A 16934-nucleotide genomic window follows, 5' to 3' on the forward strand; every position below is an offset into this window, starting at 1 on the left:
GGCGGCGGCTTCCGGGGCCGGACCGGGCTCTACAGCCCGCCCTCGGCCCGGCCCCGCGGCCCGGCCCCGGGAGGACACGCCTGGCCCGTAGGGACGTGCAGAGATGAGGGGGGAGACACCAGCCCGAGGCAGGAGAGGGACCCCCCCCCAGCTTCTCTTCACAGACGCTTGTAAGAATCGAGGTTGCGTGTTGACAAAAATCAACTGCAGGCACCTGAAGGACGAGACCCCCCCAGGGCTGGGCTGACAGCTCTTCCCCGCAGCTGCCCCGGCTGAGGGCGCGGGGATCCTGCAGCAGCGCCTGGGAGCTGTGCCGGCCCAAACCCTCAGCTGGCTTGTAAAACACAGCCCCCGCTGAGGTGCGGTTTGCGTTACGAGGTGGTTGTGCACAAGCAACCTCTTTGCACAAGGTCAGGAACACATGCTGAAACAGACGAAAAGGCCTGGGAGTCCTGGAGTTGCTCCCCGCCCTCAGGCCAAGGGGGGTGCAGCGCTTCACAGGGGGGCACCCCTGAGAGAGGCCCCCGCTTCACTGCCTCGGGGAGCTGCTGGTCGCTGTCAGAAATCATCTTAAAGTCAAACCCAGGCTGAGAAAACCAGCTAGGTGAAACGTAAAGTCTCCTTTCACAGCCAAGTCCCTCAGAAACAGGACTGTGGCACTTTCTGCTGCAGAATGAGTATTGCACAATGCTGCTCCAGATCAAAAGCTGTTTTCTCTCCTGCTACCACTACTGGAATAAGCACATCTATTCAATGTATTAGTAGTGCCTTCAACGGCAAATATTTCTAATTTCTCACACAAATTGTTAACCACACTCCATGTCATATCTGCCATCGATACCTTGCAGCAGGCAACTTGGTATTTATCAGAATAAAACTGCATTTTTATTAATATATACAAATTCACTCATAGGTGTCAAAATGAAGACATTAGTTCCCACATAACCCAAATATAAGATGCAATTATGCAAACAAAGCAAGAACATCCCAGCTTCTGCCCAGCTCAGGAATAAGCAAAACAGGAGGCAGAGCCTTGTATCAGTTTCTCCCAAAACTTCACAGTCATCACTTGGGCAGACCAATTAATAGTGCTCTGCTGTAAATGAGTTAAAACAGACCTGGGATCCATTTCCACATTGGATTAGGTATGACAAAGCAAGAAGACAATCCTGTACAGGATTGCAGTGGCAAAGGAGAAGCTAGTCCTGCATGACCGGAATTCTGAGACAAGAGTGGACTGAGAACACAAATTAGCAGATGCAGAGGTGGAAAATGCATGGAGCCTGGCCTTGCTGTGGAACAGGCAAGGAATAATGCCCAGGGACCAGTCCCATCAAGACCCTACAGACAGGCAGGTCTCAGAATATTTTATAACCTTCTTTATTGTTTAGAGGCTTAAATATCAAACAGCACAAAATTCTAGTAGAGTTGAAAGACACGGAAATACTGGTTATTTCAAAATTATTTTATAGAAGCAAAACAAGTAGGAGGAGCAAGGCTTGACTTTCACATACAAAACAAGTGGGTTTGGTTTGTTTTTTAAACTGCCCAGGGAAGTCTTTGACAGCTGCACTTCTCAAGCCTAACAGCAAGCTGTGCATGGTTTCTGCCAATGAATCTTCTGGAAGTCTGACAAACATATTAGGGATGATCTGAACAGAAAACTGTCAGAAGTTCCAAGATGTAGTACAAAACTGCATGATAGTAACACAAACAGATGCTATTTTTTTAACTATTGTTCAGAAACACAAGGCATTTACTGCAGGAGTGCACTCTTCAGCTTCTATGAGAAGCATTCAGGAATTTGCTACTGGTGTTTCAGTAGAGACTTTCTTGCATGTCAACATCTATCCTCACCAGAAGGAAACTTAAGAAATGCTTTTTTCCCCTTCACCTTTGTTGCTATCTTCATTCTTCTGTTCTTCAGTACAGTCAGAGGTGTCAGTCCCAGCCCACCAGCAGTTTGTTGCTGTTCAGCTGTTTGAAACAGTCTGCATTTTACTGCCATTTTTATCTTCTTTAACTTTCTTTTTTTCCTTAATATTTTCCTTTGTAGTTTTCCTACAAGAAACACATTGGAGACCAAGACACCTGAACATAATTTATGAAGCATACAGCAGAGACACATTAGTTGTTTTACTATTTTACTATTAGTGCAGCTGAACATACATCCTTGGCCAGCAACACCCCCAGCGTGGGTGATGGTGATCTTTATGACAACTTCTGCTGTACCAAACTGCTACTCACCAGTCTTCTCTGAGCTCTAGTCATTACAGCTTAAGATCTGCTTCTTGTATTAATTCTCCATGTATAAAAATCAAAGCCAGCCCTTTGCCAGAAGAGGAGCTAGAAGAAGCTAGTCTGAAGCCTGGCTTGAACTCCAGCAGTTTAAACTCAGCTCACTGCCACCTGACACACAGCACCATGTCAGGCAAACTGACATCAATCCAACTTCCAGCAGACAAATACTGACACTAAAACTTTACCATCACTAAAATCACTATGACTGGGTGACCCATCCAAAGAAGTTATTGGTTATTTTGGAGGAAGCTTGCTGGGCCTTTTCTGGATAAAGCCTTTTCTGGCATCTCTTAACTCCTTCTTGAGAAAAAAAATACTTACATTTTTCTTTTGGCTTTTTTTAAGAAGCACTGAGGGGTGGTACAAATGGATTCTCTTTTCAATGGTTTCTTAATGAATTTCTTCTTTTGTTTGCTGAGAACGAGATTTAGTGAAGAAGGATTAAATTGCTTTAAAGAGCAACAAAAAATATAATATCCAAAGTAAATAAAACAGATAATTAAATATTTTACTAGTTGCTAAGGATTTATGAGTCTGAACATATTTTCAGTGTTGTTTATTCCAAGCTTTGTTCAGCCACATTGTCTCCCAGACATTCAAACAAACTTTATTTTAATATATGTCTAATTTATATATATAGGAATTTCTAGTTTTAGAAACTATTGCAAGTTGCAAAAGTGAACTAAAAAGAAGCACTAATTAAAAAAATTATCTATATGCATACACCCCTACACCAATTTTCTAAATGTAAATCCAAAGAGTAAAGGACTTTCTTGTATCAGAAACTCAATTAATGAGTATTGTCCTAGCAAGTCTAAGGCAGATTTCAGGGAACTTGGATAAATAATTCAGGAAAACATAAGTGGAAAATTCTTTTTGTTTCCATTTTTCTCTGAGTAAAACCTGAGATCCCCACCATGTCTAAAATTCCTTTGAAGCTAAACTGCATCTATATTGCAAACAACTAGATCTTTTGGAACCCTTATACACCCAGCACCACTCATGCAAGCTTATAAAACAGGAAATAAACTGAAATAAACTACTCAAATGAACACACCTCTGCAGCCTGGGCAAGTGTTTGATGTAATCTGGGACAGGGCAGCCAGCTCGCTGGATCACATTGGCTATACTGGGAAGGAGAGGAGAGAAGAGATGAACTCCAGCAGTGAGTGCCTGGACAACAAATAAGCTGCCTCTGTGAAAACAGCAATCCCAAACCAGCAATCCCTAACATCTGGCTGTTTTGTTGGTGGTTTTTTTCAGCTTGCTATGCTTTTTTCAAAGCAAGAAATAAAGACCAAAAAATAAGTTTGAAGTAAGATGAGGAAGAGTCAAAAAGACCCAAGAGGCTTAAATTAAACCAATGACTCCATTTCCATCTCTCAGTCTTTCCCATACTGTGGTGCCCCCTCACAGCTCCACCATGTTGGTACAAAGCTCTCTCTCTCTCTCTCTCCATTTGCAAAAGCTTTTTTACAGCAGTGGGGGTTTCCAGAGCACAGCAATGCTGTGCTTACCAGGTGCGTGGTATCAGACACAGCCACGTGATTCAGCAGTACACTATTCAAAACACCAACAACATTTTTGCTAGATCATGTTTCCAGTGTACCTCCTTAATAAAGGTTTATCATCTTCTGTAAAGAAAGTGACTGCTTTTCCTGTATGCCCAGCTCGTCCAGTACGACCTGTCAAACACAAAGTTAGCAAAGAATAGAGATTTTACTTGCAATATTTCCCTTAATTCTACTCCTCAGCCCCAGCCTCCCCATATGTCAGTGTACTAAGCATACAACCAAGCAGCTGATCCCCAAAGAGTGTCCCTGAAGTGTCTAAATATTTAACGTTCATAGAAGACTGACAAAAAGGAACAGTTGTGCTGAAAGTTGAGCCCAGATATAAAGTGGCTGAAGCGATGCAGTAGCTAGTGCTGCAGCAACAGAGGAGGTTTGGTTTCAGGATTTTTGCTCATGCACAAGAGCAGTGATATTAAAAATCCAGGATATAATAGCAAGGCCAGAATGTGTGAACATTCCCTCACCTATCCTGTGGATGTATTCCACAGCACTCGTTGGCAAATCATAATTGATGACCATGTTCACACCTTTGAAGTCAATCCCTCGAGCCAGCAAGGCTGAGCAGATGAGCACCCAGATCTTCCCAGCTCTGAAACTGTGGACTACATTATCTCTCTAGGAAAAGGAAAGAAAGGAACTTGGAAACGGTTTCATCAGCAATTTGAGAAAGGAGGTGAACTTGTTTCCTGAAAGTTGTAATGTTAATCAATGAAACTGAACTTTTAAATTAAAACCTGCAGTGATTTCCTGCCAATATTACCTTGAAGTTACATCAGGAAAGAGTGTTGTGAAGTATTTCTGGAGAAAAAATTACATCCTCCTACCTGTTGCTGAGTTTTGTCTGCATGGATGACATCCACATTGATGCCTTCATAAATAAGTTCATGGAAAAGCTCTTTAGCTCTCTCAATAGACTGCACAAACACCAGGACTGGAGGAGCAAAACCCTGCAAAAGAACCACTCCTAACTTAAGCATAAAGCTGCATTTCAATCCACAGAAACAAACAGATGTATTTTTCTGCCTGATGTAAAAAACCCACTCACACTGTCAAGAGAAATTAAACAGACTGCTCCAGAGAGCAAGACTCCAATGTATGACCAAGAACAGGAAACCCTCTCAGTTTGCATAGGCAGGGTTCTTACTCTTCCTCAGCAGATTTGGTGCAAGGTTTATCATGTGTCACAGAGAAGCCTCTGCCCAAGGAAACGATGAGCCCTGACAGAACACACAGCTCAGTGTGCAAGAACATCCCCAGTCTCTGAAAATTACCTTTTTAATGAGCTCCCTCATTGCTGTTAGTTTTCCTGTCTCAGACCCAACAAACAGCAGCTCTTGTTCTACTGTCTCCGCTGCAGAGTTTCTGAAACCAGAAATACCACAGAAATCTGTTAAGAGTTTATTTATATATTTATAAACACCAAAACACAAAGTATTACCTGGTGAAAGAGAAATACTGCATGACAAACTTATTGCACCAGTACACACTTCTAAGGGCAATGTTTCTTTGATGATGGCTAAAGGAAAACAACACTTCCCCAGCTCTGTGAGGAAGATCTGTGTGCCTGCAGTTTTTGTCTGGAGACAACCAACCTGCAGTACTAAGACTGACAAGAGAGACACACAACCAAACTCACTGATGATGCAAAGAAAGCAAACAATTTGCCCAGGAAAGGAAAAAAACCCAAAACCATCAGAGAGCCAGAATGGTCAGCGATAGGACAAGGGGCAATGGTTATAAACTGAAAGAGGGGAGATTTAGGTTAGACATCAGGAAGAAATTCTTCACCATGAGGGCAGTAAGGTGCTGGAATAGGTTGTTGTGGCTGCCTCCTCCCTGGAGGTGTTCAGGGGCAGGCTGGTTGCAGCTTGTGCAGGCTGGTCTAGTGGGAGGTGTCCCTGCTTATAGCAGGGAGGTTGGAACCTGATGGTCTTTAAGGTCCCTTCCAACCTTCACCATTCCATGATTCCATACCTCTCCACACCCACCTTGCTCCAACAGACACCAGAACGACAGTGTCCAGGTTGAGTTTACACCACTCCTCTACATCATGGGCAAAGGTTGCACTGAACAGGGCTCTCCTCACCAGGTGGGAAGTGCATGCCAGGAAGATGGAAGCCAGCTGCTCTCGGAACCCTGACTTCCCATCTTCAAACAGCTTGTCTGATTCATCCACCACCAGCCACTCCACACTAGGGAGAGAGGTTTGCTGCTCAGTCACTTGTGCAGAAGGCAGAAGTCCCATCAGAGCATCACAGAGGCAAGGGCTCTGCAGTGGCAAAGCTAGCAGCAAAGCCAGATTAGATAGATTCTCAGTACCTGGTCAAGTCTATGGCAGGAGGATCTTGTTTCAGCAAATAAATGAGTCTGTTTGGAGTAGTAACTAGTATATCTATGGGAAAAAAATAAGTAAAACATTAAAAACAACACAAAAGAAAAAAGACTAACAGAGCCCTGAGAAACCCAAGTCCAATCCCATCTGTCAGAGGTACAATTTAACCAGGTCCACTATCAAGCTCACCTCCTAGTTCTTCCAGCAACTTTTTTAGCTCTGAGCAACAGTGGTAATAACTGATCTCTTTAAAACCCCAAAGGCCAGAAGGGAAGGGGCAGGGGGCAGTGACATTTTTTTTTAATTTTCAGAAGCACAACACGAGTTAAAACAATTACCAAATTTCTTAGATGACTTGGGCCCAAATTTCTTTGCTGCTTCAGCTGCCTTGTGGATCATGTGGATCCGGAAGCCTGTCCCCTCCGCCAGCTTCACCAGCTCCCGATGTGTCTGAAGAGGCAGCAACAAAGATCACATGTTCAAACTGAGCTGAGTGGCTTTTCTAACCAGAAAACCTCCAGGCAATCCTGAAGATAAGAGCTTCAAACACCTCCCTGATTTCAGTGTTAAGAGCAAGCTGTCCAGTTTCCCAAGCATCTACTTCTAACATGTATTATTCACTTCAAAGACCTCCCAGGTCTGACTTCATCACTGGAGCTCCCACACGTCCCCTCTGCCATTAGAATAAAAATGGATCCCTGCCCAAGGCTGGCATTTTTACTTCAGCTTAATAAGAAAGTTTCAGTATGAAGCTATTGGTTGAAATTCCGTGTTTGGGACAAGCAGATAAATCTCTGGTAGCAACCTCAAGTATGAAGGGAGGCATTGGGCAGTTTTAAAAGGTGATCAAAGAATCTTGAGCCTCTAACCTGATCAGCCTTGTTAAGAGGAATCTGCTGGAGAGCAGCCCGTGGAGAAGGACCTTGGAGTCCTGATGGACAAGTTATCCGTGGGGCAGCAATGTGCCCTTGTGGGGCCAATGGTCTCCTAGGGTGCACCATGAGTGTGTCCAGCAGGTCTAGGGAGGTTCTCCACCCCCTCTGCTCTGCCCTAGTGAGACCCCACCTGGAGTACTGCATCCAGTTCTGGGCTCCCCAGTTCAAGAGGGACAGGGATTTACTGAGAGTCCAACTGAGGCTACGAGGATGATGAAGGGACTGGAACATCTGTCTGATGAGTAAAGGCTGAGAGACCTGGGGCTCTTTAGTCTGGAGAAGAGAAGACTGAGAGGTGATCTTTTTAATGTGCATAAATATATGAGGGCTGGGCAACAAGAAGGCAGGGACCACCTCTTTTCACTTGTGCTCTGTGACAGGATGAGGAGCAATGGATTCAAGCTAGAGCAGAGGAAGTTCCACCTCAACATGAGGCAGAACTTCTTTCCTGTGAGGGTTACAGAGCACTGGGACAGGCTGCCTAAAAAGGTTATGGAGTCTCCTTCTCTGGAGACTTTCAAGACTCATCTGGATGCATTTCTGAGTGACCTGCCCTAGATTTGGTCCTGCTCTGGCAGGGGGGTTGGACTTGATGCTCTCCAGAGGTCCCTTCCAACCCCAAACACTCTGTGATCCTGTGATCTTGCTTAGAATGACACCCCAGATACGTCGCTATTGCACGGAAGACAAAAGACTTAAAAGAAACATTCAAATTAGCTTTTTCTGGTATCAGAGGGTAATAAAGGAAAAAAAATATTTACTCAGCTGCTATTTTACTGATTGAGAGTGAAAACTTTGACGTCCACCCACACAACAACAGCCCCTTTCCCCTCAAGACACACCTGGCTGGCAAGCTCTCGGGTAGGCGATATGATCAGAGCTCGGAATCCTTTGTTCCTTGGTTGCCTCAGATGTGCCAAGAGAGGAACACAGAATGCCAGGGTTTTTCCAGACCCAGTAGGAGCTGAAGCCAGAAGTTCCCGACCCTGTAAGAAAAACAAGGAGGGGGTTTACATTTTACTAGGAAAACAAAACAAAACACATTCAGGAAAGTATTAATGCTACAAACTAACCCAAAATACATAATGATTGTAGTTTTGAACTCTGATCTCTCTCTTCAGCTGTGCAACCAACCCCTGCCATGACCCTGGAGAGTCCAAATGTCACCTTATTCCCTGAAATAAAATGCAATGGCAGAGAACTCACATGGAGCATGACAGGAATAGCCTGCATCTGGATGGGCGTGGGGACCCGGAAGCCAGCAGCTTGGATGTTCTCCATGATTTTGGGGTGGATGTTGTATTCCTTCTGGAGTTGATCAAAGGTGGCAATTGGGTCAGGAAGATCTGTTCCCTGGACATTGATCTTGTGTTGATTTCTGAAGCGGTTTATCTGAAAGGCAAAAAGACAAACTCTAAATTGCTTTGACAGCATAAAATTAAGCATACAGGGACCCATCTGCTGGTTATTTCCCCCTTACTCAAGTCACCCTCCTTCTCCCAAGAGAAACCACCATAAATGAATCTGAATTTTCAGAACAAACCCCCAGGAACCCAAGTCTGTTCCATCAGAACCCTCTGCTCCCACCTTTTCTCTTCTCAAACGTTCAAGTTTTTCTGCAGTAGGTTTTTTGTCTTTTGCATCTTCAAATTTTGCTTCCAGAGAGGACATCCACTTGATTCCATTATTTTCTGACAGCTCAGGCATGGCTGCTGCTTCTGGAATTTCCAAAAAAAGTTGAGGTTTCTGTTAGTAAAATCCAGACAGAAATTATCTGCTAAAAAAGGACACCTCAAATCCTTCTTCTCTCATTTGCATTGATGCTAATGAAGATTCCAGAAGAATAGCAAACACGTGTCCATACTTTAACACTGCATCTTGGCCTCATTACTGTATTGACTCTGACAAAAGTCATCCAAAGAACCCAGAAGCCTCTTTTATTCTGGTAAAATAACCTACAGTGCCTGTGGATTTAAAGTAAACTGAAACAAGAAAGAAGCATGAACCTCTGCCAGGAACACGTGTATACACATACCTTTTGTCTTTTTCTTTTTCCTTTTCCCTTCACTGCTTTGTGCTGTTCTTTTTCTCTTTCCTGCCATCTCTCCATCGCTGTTCCCTGCTCCATCCTCCTGCTTCTCCCCACCCTTCACCTCCTCTCCTACTGGCCCCCAGCCCTCTTCCGCAGATCCCAGGGGGGCTTCCTCCTTGCGGCCGAAGAAGTCGAGGCTCTCCGGCGAAACGCCACCGCTGCCGCCCTTTATCACCTGGGGGAGAGAGCAGGGAAAACGGAGAGACAGCTTGACCGGGTCCCAGCCGCTGCCACAGGCAGGCCCGGGGGCGGAAAGGACATCGCCCAGAGACCCGCATCGTGCAGGGAACGACCCCAGACCCTTCCCAACCTTCCCCACGGTGGCTCCGTACCCCAAACCTCCGCGCATCCACCCCGAACCGCCGCACATCGAAGCGAGCCCCGGCACCCAAGCGGCGAAACAGCTCCTGCGCCTCCATCTTGCCCCCAGCCCCGCGGCGCCCCCGGAAGTAGCGAGCACTTCCGGGAGCACGTGGCGGGCGGGGTATCCTAGCAACCCCCCGCGGCCTGGCCGGGCGCGCTCCGGCTGGAACGGGCCGCGCCGGGCCCGGGGCACCGGGAGGAGCCACCCGGCACCGGGAGAGGCCACCCGGCACCGGGAAGCGTCAGGCCAGCGCGGTGGCTGGGAGTCCCGGCCGGCCGGCTGCACTAGCGGGATCTGCGGGGGACCGACCGGGACTCGCAGCAGGCTGGTGTTTGTGGATGTCCCGTTCCCTTTTTGGTCAGCAGCAAGTGGCTGTGTCTTTCCCTGTGGAAGGAGAGGGGTGTTCTCTCTTGGTTTTTATTCAAACCCATTTTGTTTAAAAGCTCCTAGGGCTCCTTCTTGCATGATCCTCCTGATTTGAAGACCCACAGAGCGTTCCAGCCTGCTGGTCAGCACTCCCAGTGATACTGGAATTAAAGTCCAGTTAATTTGTTTAATCCTTGATTTCCACTGATACCATCCAGCCCCACAACTGAAGAAAGAAATGCTAGAGGCAACTGCAGGAACAACGTGCAACTGGCGCAGCTGGTCAGGGTGATCCAGAAACTTTGCATAGATTAAGATCAGAATGTATTTAATTCATGTATTTATTCATTATGATAAACTGTGAGACCCAATAGTACAGCTAAGTCTCCTAGTACGCTGTATCAGATCGAACAATACAGGTATTTTTCCTGGTGTTCTTAAAACAAACAGAAACCCAATTAAGCAACAAGAGCATTACCAAAAGTATTTTATCTAATAAAAGTCTTAAGGGCTAAACAGTTACATTGCCAAAATCTGAGAGCCTGAAGAGATAGAGGCAATATCTGTTCCTCCTGTAGCATTCACTGCTTTAATCACAAACTTTGAGATGAAAAAACCACATCAACACCATCCTCACCACAGCCCCTCTCTGTCTGATTTATAGCCAGCCTTTTTCTTTGCCAACCTTTTGACTTCCCAGCAGATGGACAGAAGCAGCAGCACAGAGACCCATGTGGCTGCAGAGCTCCAGAAGGCTGACCCTGCCCTCGTTGGTGTCCCCAAGCCATTGCTGATGGAATATTTACAGCAAATAAAGCCAACGTGAGAGAGGGACTCAACACCGTGTCCTTCAGGCCATTCCTGGGCAGAGGATCTTGCTTTTCCACTGGGAAAAATGACCAGTGGTTGCCATGAGAGGGCAGGGAAGAATGTGGAGGCATTTGTGTAACAAAGATCTATAAATCATCTCCAGTATCCATCACTCACCAAGAGATGCTGTCAGCAGATTCAAGAGCAGGGAAATGGGAAATACTTTCTTCCTCAGTTGACTGGGAAATCCCTTTGTGTAAGGAGGTGGCAGCTCTGGGTGCCAGGTGGGGCGAGGGACCCTCTGCTGGGAGCAGCCCCTGCCAGGCTCACTCCCACCTTCTGGCACGTGTGGCCCCAGGGCCAAATCACCTTATCCAAGGTCAATCTGCTCTGGAGCAGTTGGAGGGGCCAGTGCCAGGACTTGGGCTGCACGGGGCCATGTCGTGGGCCAGGGGTGAAAAGGGGAAGTTGGTGCAACACAGAAATGGAGAAACTCGAGTCAGCGCAAAGCGAAAACCGCTCCCGTCACCGTGTTGGGTTGAGTTTTGCTCCCCTGGTGCAGCTCTATCAATTAGTCGGTGCTAATTGCCCAGTCAGCACTGACAGCAGAGGATGGTGGGGCCGTGTCAGGGTGCATGTGGTGCGGGAGCACCAGCTGCTCTGCCACGACCTGGTGATTAATGCTCCAGCAGCCTGGTGGAACCCGGGCAATCCCGTGTTATTAGCAGTGCTCGCCGAGCTGGAGCTCAGTTCCACAAATGTCACCTCAAAACTGCTCCTGATCTCCAAAACTGATTCCATCTCTGGATTGACTGGAGCTGACTGCACTCTTTTTCTGTGTTACTCCTGCTCTGCTGAGCAAAGTGACCCAAAGACTCCCAGAGAAGGACCCTCTCAGGTGCATGCTGCAGAAACCTCACAAGGCAGAGGCTGACTTGTTTTGTTCCCTATAATTGAGCCAAATGAGTAAAGAAAAAGTGAAGTGGTTGCTTCCAAGTAGTCTGCCCTCCATGTTTGTCACAGCAAAGAGGAGACAGATGCCTGAGGCAGCTGAGGGGTCACTGACACCCCTCGGCCACACTCAGAGAGGGCGAGTGCAGAAGTTATTGGACCATCTCATGATCTTTTCGTTAATCCCCTGCACCTGCTTGTACGTGCTGGAGAACACGGTGCTTCCGACACGCCAGGGCTGGCATGAAGTTCTAGCAGAGGAGGGTGAGCACTCACTGTGTCCTGCCTGGAGCTGCTGGCAGGATGCCCAAGGGCTGGATGGGGACGTGGGGGAGAGCCCAGGCTGTGTGGTTTTCCTGATCATTTGTTATCCTTGTGGACAGTCCCAGGGATGGCAGCAGGTACAGGCAGGTGGGTAATAGCAGGGTACGGTCCTGATCCCACAGCAGCCCCCATCCCACAGGGATCCTCTGCCATGGTGTGGAACCAGCCCAGAGAGATGCACTGATCAGATCATTGGGCCACATCCAGCACGTAGGACTGAAACAAACCCCCCAAGATTGCAAAGCAGATCAGGTCAGGGACACTTACCTGTTGCTGTGGGCTCCCCTCCTGAGGAAAGGCAGCCAAGATCTTTTGTGTGTGTGAAGACATTTGTTTAGCAGGTGTAAGACAGGAATTACAGGCCAGTGCTTGCCAGTGGAACTTTTGCATATCTGCTCCCCACATCCCACTATCCTACTGCATTATCATCCCTAATATGCACATAACAGTCAATTAGCCTGGCTGAGTGCACTCGTGACCTCTGATCCCTGCTGTGTCCCCCAATCCATTAACAGGCCCTCATCCTTTAGCTCTCAGTATGAATTGATGTAGCATCCATTCTCTTTTGGCAAAGAAACATGCTTCCTCATTCATCTGTCCGTTTCCACTTTCTGTTCCTTTGTCCTTCCCTTCTGTTCCCTGTGTTGCTAACCTGGTCACAACTTCTTGACCCCACATCCTTGTCCCTCCCAAGGGTGTCGTAATCCCAACCACTACCAAAAAACTTTTACTTTTTTTTTCCCTTTACCTACATCTTATTTAGCAAAAATGGTTTCCAGCAGTGTGGGAGCTTTGATCCCCTATTCAAAAAAATCCTTGCAATGTTTTTTTAAAGACTTTCTTTCTGAGGCAAATGAATTCTTCATAAAGGGGGAAATGGTGTGCTGGTTGGTCTCTGTTCATCTGAGGAAGACAAATGATCTCTTTTATTACTTAAAAAGCATAACAGTTGAGTGTAGTAGATTTGTGATTTATCTGTAATTAAGAATCCATTTGAGCAGTATATTAATTACAGAGAAGATAATTAATTTTGCTGAATAGAAAAGCAAAATCAAAGCTGCTTGAATTGGAAGATAATGTAAAATATCTGAGGTTGAGGTTTTGTGTGGCTCTGTAGTGCACACACACTGGGATGGGACAAGGCTTCAGTGCACATTTGAGCTTTTTAACTTTGAAAAGGTCAGAGAAATAATGTCTGAGGGGGCAGAGACCTCTCCCCCCGGGTGCCAGGGGCTCCCGTTTCTGGCCTGTGGCAGCAGGTACTGCTCCTTTGCCTGGGTGCTGCAGCAGGACCCTTTGGCCTTCCACCATCACCGAGGGGGGAAAAAAAAATGACCCTTCAGAGTTAAACCAGCAAGCAGCCTGCAAGCACCGAGGGGAGCCAGGCTCCCTGTGCTGGCTGAGCCCGGAGCCTCCCAAAGGGCTCTGCCTCTGGGAACGTCAGCTCTGAGCTTGTATTTACCTGTTTACCTGCCTGCACCCAGGTGTAGCCAGCCCAGCTCCCCGGGCTCTGTAATACAGTGCAGGGCTCAGCCTGTTCACACCCCATGTTTAACCCAGCCACACGCAGTGAAACCAGACTCCTTCCGCAGAACGTCCGTCCCTCGTCCCCGCGGGACCCAGGCTGGTGTCTTGCCCATCTCATCTGCACAGGAGCTCTCGTAGCACTCGCACTGAGAAGGCAAGTGGGGACCTTTGCAGAGCAGTGTTGAGCAGCTGATGGGGTTTGCTGGCTGGACATGGCTGCAGTGGGTGTGCAGGATGGACCTGCTGGTGCCTGCAGCTGGAGAGGCAGCCCTGGTTGCTCCAGCACGGGATATGGAACATTGCCCGCACTGGCCTGTCATGGTAGGAGGATGGTGGGATGTCAAAGCTCCCAAGATCTTTGTAGACCAGTGAGCCCCCGTGTTGGCTGGTCCCCTGGCTGAATGGGGGAAGCTGCTGCAAGGCAGCACAGCAGCAGGTGGGGAGGTCACAGCACCCGGAGCTGTGGGAGCAACTGGAGCTGCACTGGAGCAGGCAGGGAGTGAGGTTTCCTCTGGCTGCTGACAGCACACAGCAGCGTGTTGGTTTAGGACAGTACACTGCTCCAGTGCTGTTCTCTGCTCCGCTGGTCTTTATGACTCACATCTCTCACCCCATCAAACCTTTCCTCATTTTCACAGGCTTGTGAAGACCTCCTGCAAACACATCATAGCAACCCCACGTCAGCAGGAGATGGGATCAGTGCATGCTGCCCGAAACTGCCACACACCTGGCACGGGGACTCCTCCTGCTCCAGGTACCTGCACAACACGGCACAGCAGGGAGCTGGCAACCTCTGCAAACAGCCCAGCTGCCCAACACAAGCATCTGCTGCATTCCTCTTTGTGTACTCCTCAAACTCTACCACCAGCCCGACCGAATCCTCTCAAAGGCTCCAAGGGGCAGCCCGTGTTTGCTGTCCGGGGAGGACTGACGGCGCTCTCCCTTTTGACCCGTTGTCGTGCAGGAAGGGACCGCTGGGCCACGGTGTGTGGGGTGCAGGCTCCACCAACACGGGGCACAGCCCTGCACTGCTGCTGCTGGTTCTCCTGCTGAAATTTCCAGCAGATCCAGACATCTGGCTGGACTGGCAGAACAAGTCTGGAAAGCCCACAAGTCTGGAGCCGGGTGCTGTTGCGCAAGTGGGCGGCACGTTTCCCTGCGCGCCAAACGACATTTTTAAAGTTGCTGAAATAGCTCCTCGGTATTTCGGTATTCCTGGAGAGGCCGTTCCCCTTGTGGCCAGCAGGACGCCGGCTCCTCCACGGGGATGGCCTGGCCCTTCCTTAGCAATCTGCATACTCAGAGCTGGCTGGTGCAAGTTGGACTGGCCACAGCTGGGCTGGCACTGGAGCCCTGAGGATGGATGCTGAGCCCTGGCAGTGAGGTCTGCACCACCATGGGCTCCCATCACACACCTGGGGACAGCACCAGGGTGCCTCTGCCCAGTAGCCAGCACGCAGGGTTTGGCCCTGGATGAGTTTTCCCTGGCTCTGTTCCTCCTCACAATTACGTAGGTGATAAGCAGTGAGGAGCCCTGCTCCCCAGGGGTGGCTGCAGTCCCATGCCAAGGGCTCGTGCTCATGCCCTGATAAATCCTTATCACGGCTCCGGGGCAGGTGTTAACCTGGTTTTGACCCAGGGACTTCACCAGCAGCATCTCCAGTGCTGCAGTGCAAGCAGGAGGTGACTGGGGCATGGGATTTACCCATCTGGGCAGGTGTCACCAGGCTGTGTGCCCTCTGGAGGGAGAGAGCCATGACAGCCCTGACCCTGGGTGTTACTCCCTGACCTCAGCAACACTGGGATTTGGGGGATTTTTCCTTTGCATCCACGTCTGCACTTCAAATTAAATGCAGTGGTGTCCCCCCTCTGCACTGCAGGAGGCTGCAGTTTATTGCAAACATAGTGACTGGCAAAGCCTGGTAGCAGCCTGCAGATCCTTACGGGCAAGGAATTCATCTGTGAGCAGCTCCAAACTGTAAAATAATCACCCAGCCCTGTAAAACTGTACTGGTCATAAATGAACTTTGTCATGTTTCTGCTAGTTTCTTTGCTCCGTAACAACTGCATCACAGACAAACACAACATGCCCAACAGCAACGGGAGAAAAAAACCCTACATCTTCCAGGAGCCTCATTTAACTTTACATCCTATTTCCCAACAACTTAATGAGGCAGCCAGGGCATCTGCAGGAGCAAACACCCCACCCAGCACTTCTCCAGCACAAGGTGAGGGCTGGGCAGGGACAGCCCCAGGGGCTGCTCAGGGAAGCAGTTTGGGATGGTAGTTCCCCAGGGCAGGAAGGTTTCCTCAGCCAGAGGTTAAATCCAAATAAAGGGAATCCTTCTCTGCACAAACACATTACTCTGGGGAGCATCTACAGCATCCCTTAGCAATCCATCATCCGTTCTCCCTTCCCATCTTTTGCTGTCCAGGGGTGACAGCACATGACAAGCCATTTGGCAACTTCATAAATTCACACCTCTTGGGTAAATACAATCTGTTCTTAATCATTTGTTCTATTTGCATGTTTGACATTACTCTGCCTCCTTTATCACACACTCTCCATTCCATGGTAGTCACCTTCTCCACCAGTGTCTGTGGATACCTTTTTCTTACCCAGTTTCTTATTTAGCTCAGTCCTCCCTTCCCTCACCGAGGTCCCTCTCTGGTGGGGTGTCATCTCAGAGTCTCCATTCCCCAAAGTTGTCACTCACCTTCTCTGCAGAGCTTTCTGAAGAGCGGCACTGCTGCCAGACCACTCATCAAACATTTCTTTACCTGTAGTCCTCACACTCCAACCCCACAACTCTCAGTCTGTCTATCTTAAAGCAGAAATCAAGCCCCAGAAGTTACCACTCCCCTTGGAGCACCAGCTCAGCTGCAGCAGGTTATTCAGTGCCTCTTTCTTCCCTTTCCTTCCTGCTGGATTACCAGTTCCCCTGCAGAACCAATTCAACCTGATGCTGGATATACATCAGCTGGGAAAAGTTTAGCTCAGTTGGCTTTTACCAGCCACTCATGGAGCAAAACATAGTTGGTGTAAGTAGAAAACAAGTAATTTCCACTTTGAGGGATGAGGCACTGCTGGGAATACGATATTTAGGAGCAGATTTTCAAAGGGCTTAGCCTGGCTCTCAGGTGTGTTGGAGTGGATTTGCTGAGCAGGAGGGTGCAAAGGGGATCTCAGGATAAAGCCTGCATCTCCTGTCTCCCAGTTTTGCTAAAGCAGAGCATTGCTTCTGAGTCTGCATGGAAGGGACAAAGTGGTCTCCATGCCTCCCATCCTTTTCCAGCTTTGTGTTTCCAGTTTTTGTCTGGGGTAGCTAAAACTCACAGGGAAGGTTTTTGTCAGAGT

The 16934-nt window shown here is 48.2% G+C and overlaps 1 protein-coding gene across 1 annotated transcript; it reads right to left on the bottom strand.

Annotated features, from left to right (window-relative positions):
• Positions 1-1364: 1364 nt before the first annotated feature.
• DDX52 (DExD-box helicase 52) lies at positions 1365-9666 on the bottom strand. The gene is made up of 15 exons (XM_051635959.1): positions 9567-9666; positions 9178-9409; positions 8730-8860; positions 8349-8534; positions 7985-8128; positions 6546-6657; positions 6195-6267; positions 5864-6067; positions 5147-5237; positions 4700-4822; positions 4340-4490; positions 3911-3986; positions 3359-3430; positions 2623-2715; positions 1365-2061 (listed from the first exon to the last, which is right to left on the bottom strand). Exons 1-15 carry the CDS (start codon positions 9651-9653, stop codon positions 1974-1976), a joined length of 1863 nt encoding a protein of 620 aa, XP_051491919.1. The 5' UTR covers positions 9654-9666; the 3' UTR covers positions 1365-1973.
• Between the last annotated feature and the right edge of the window lie 7268 nt (positions 9667-16934).

This window comes from Apus apus, chromosome 18 (assembly GCF_020740795.1).
Source record: "Apus apus isolate bApuApu2 chromosome 18, bApuApu2.pri.cur, whole genome shotgun sequence".
Lineage (NCBI taxonomy): Eukaryota > Metazoa > Chordata > Aves > Apodiformes > Apodidae > Apus > Apus apus.

What these genes read in the sequence shown, in the direction of transcription:
- DDX52 (XM_051635959.1), bottom strand. Translation starts at nt 9,653, where the DNA reads ATGGAGGCGCAGGAGCTGTTTCGCCGCTTGGGTGCCGGGGCTCGCTTC. An exon ending in TGGATGCGCGGAGGTTTGGG is followed by an intron (nt 9,410 to 9,566) that starts GTACGGAGCCAC and finishes TCTCTCCCCCAG; the next exon opens with GTGATAAAGGGCGGCAGCGG. An exon ending in AAAAAAGCCAAAAGAAAAAT is followed by an intron (nt 2,062 to 2,622) that starts GTAAGTATTTTT and finishes TGTTTCTTGTAG; the next exon opens with GAAAACTACAAAGGAAAATA.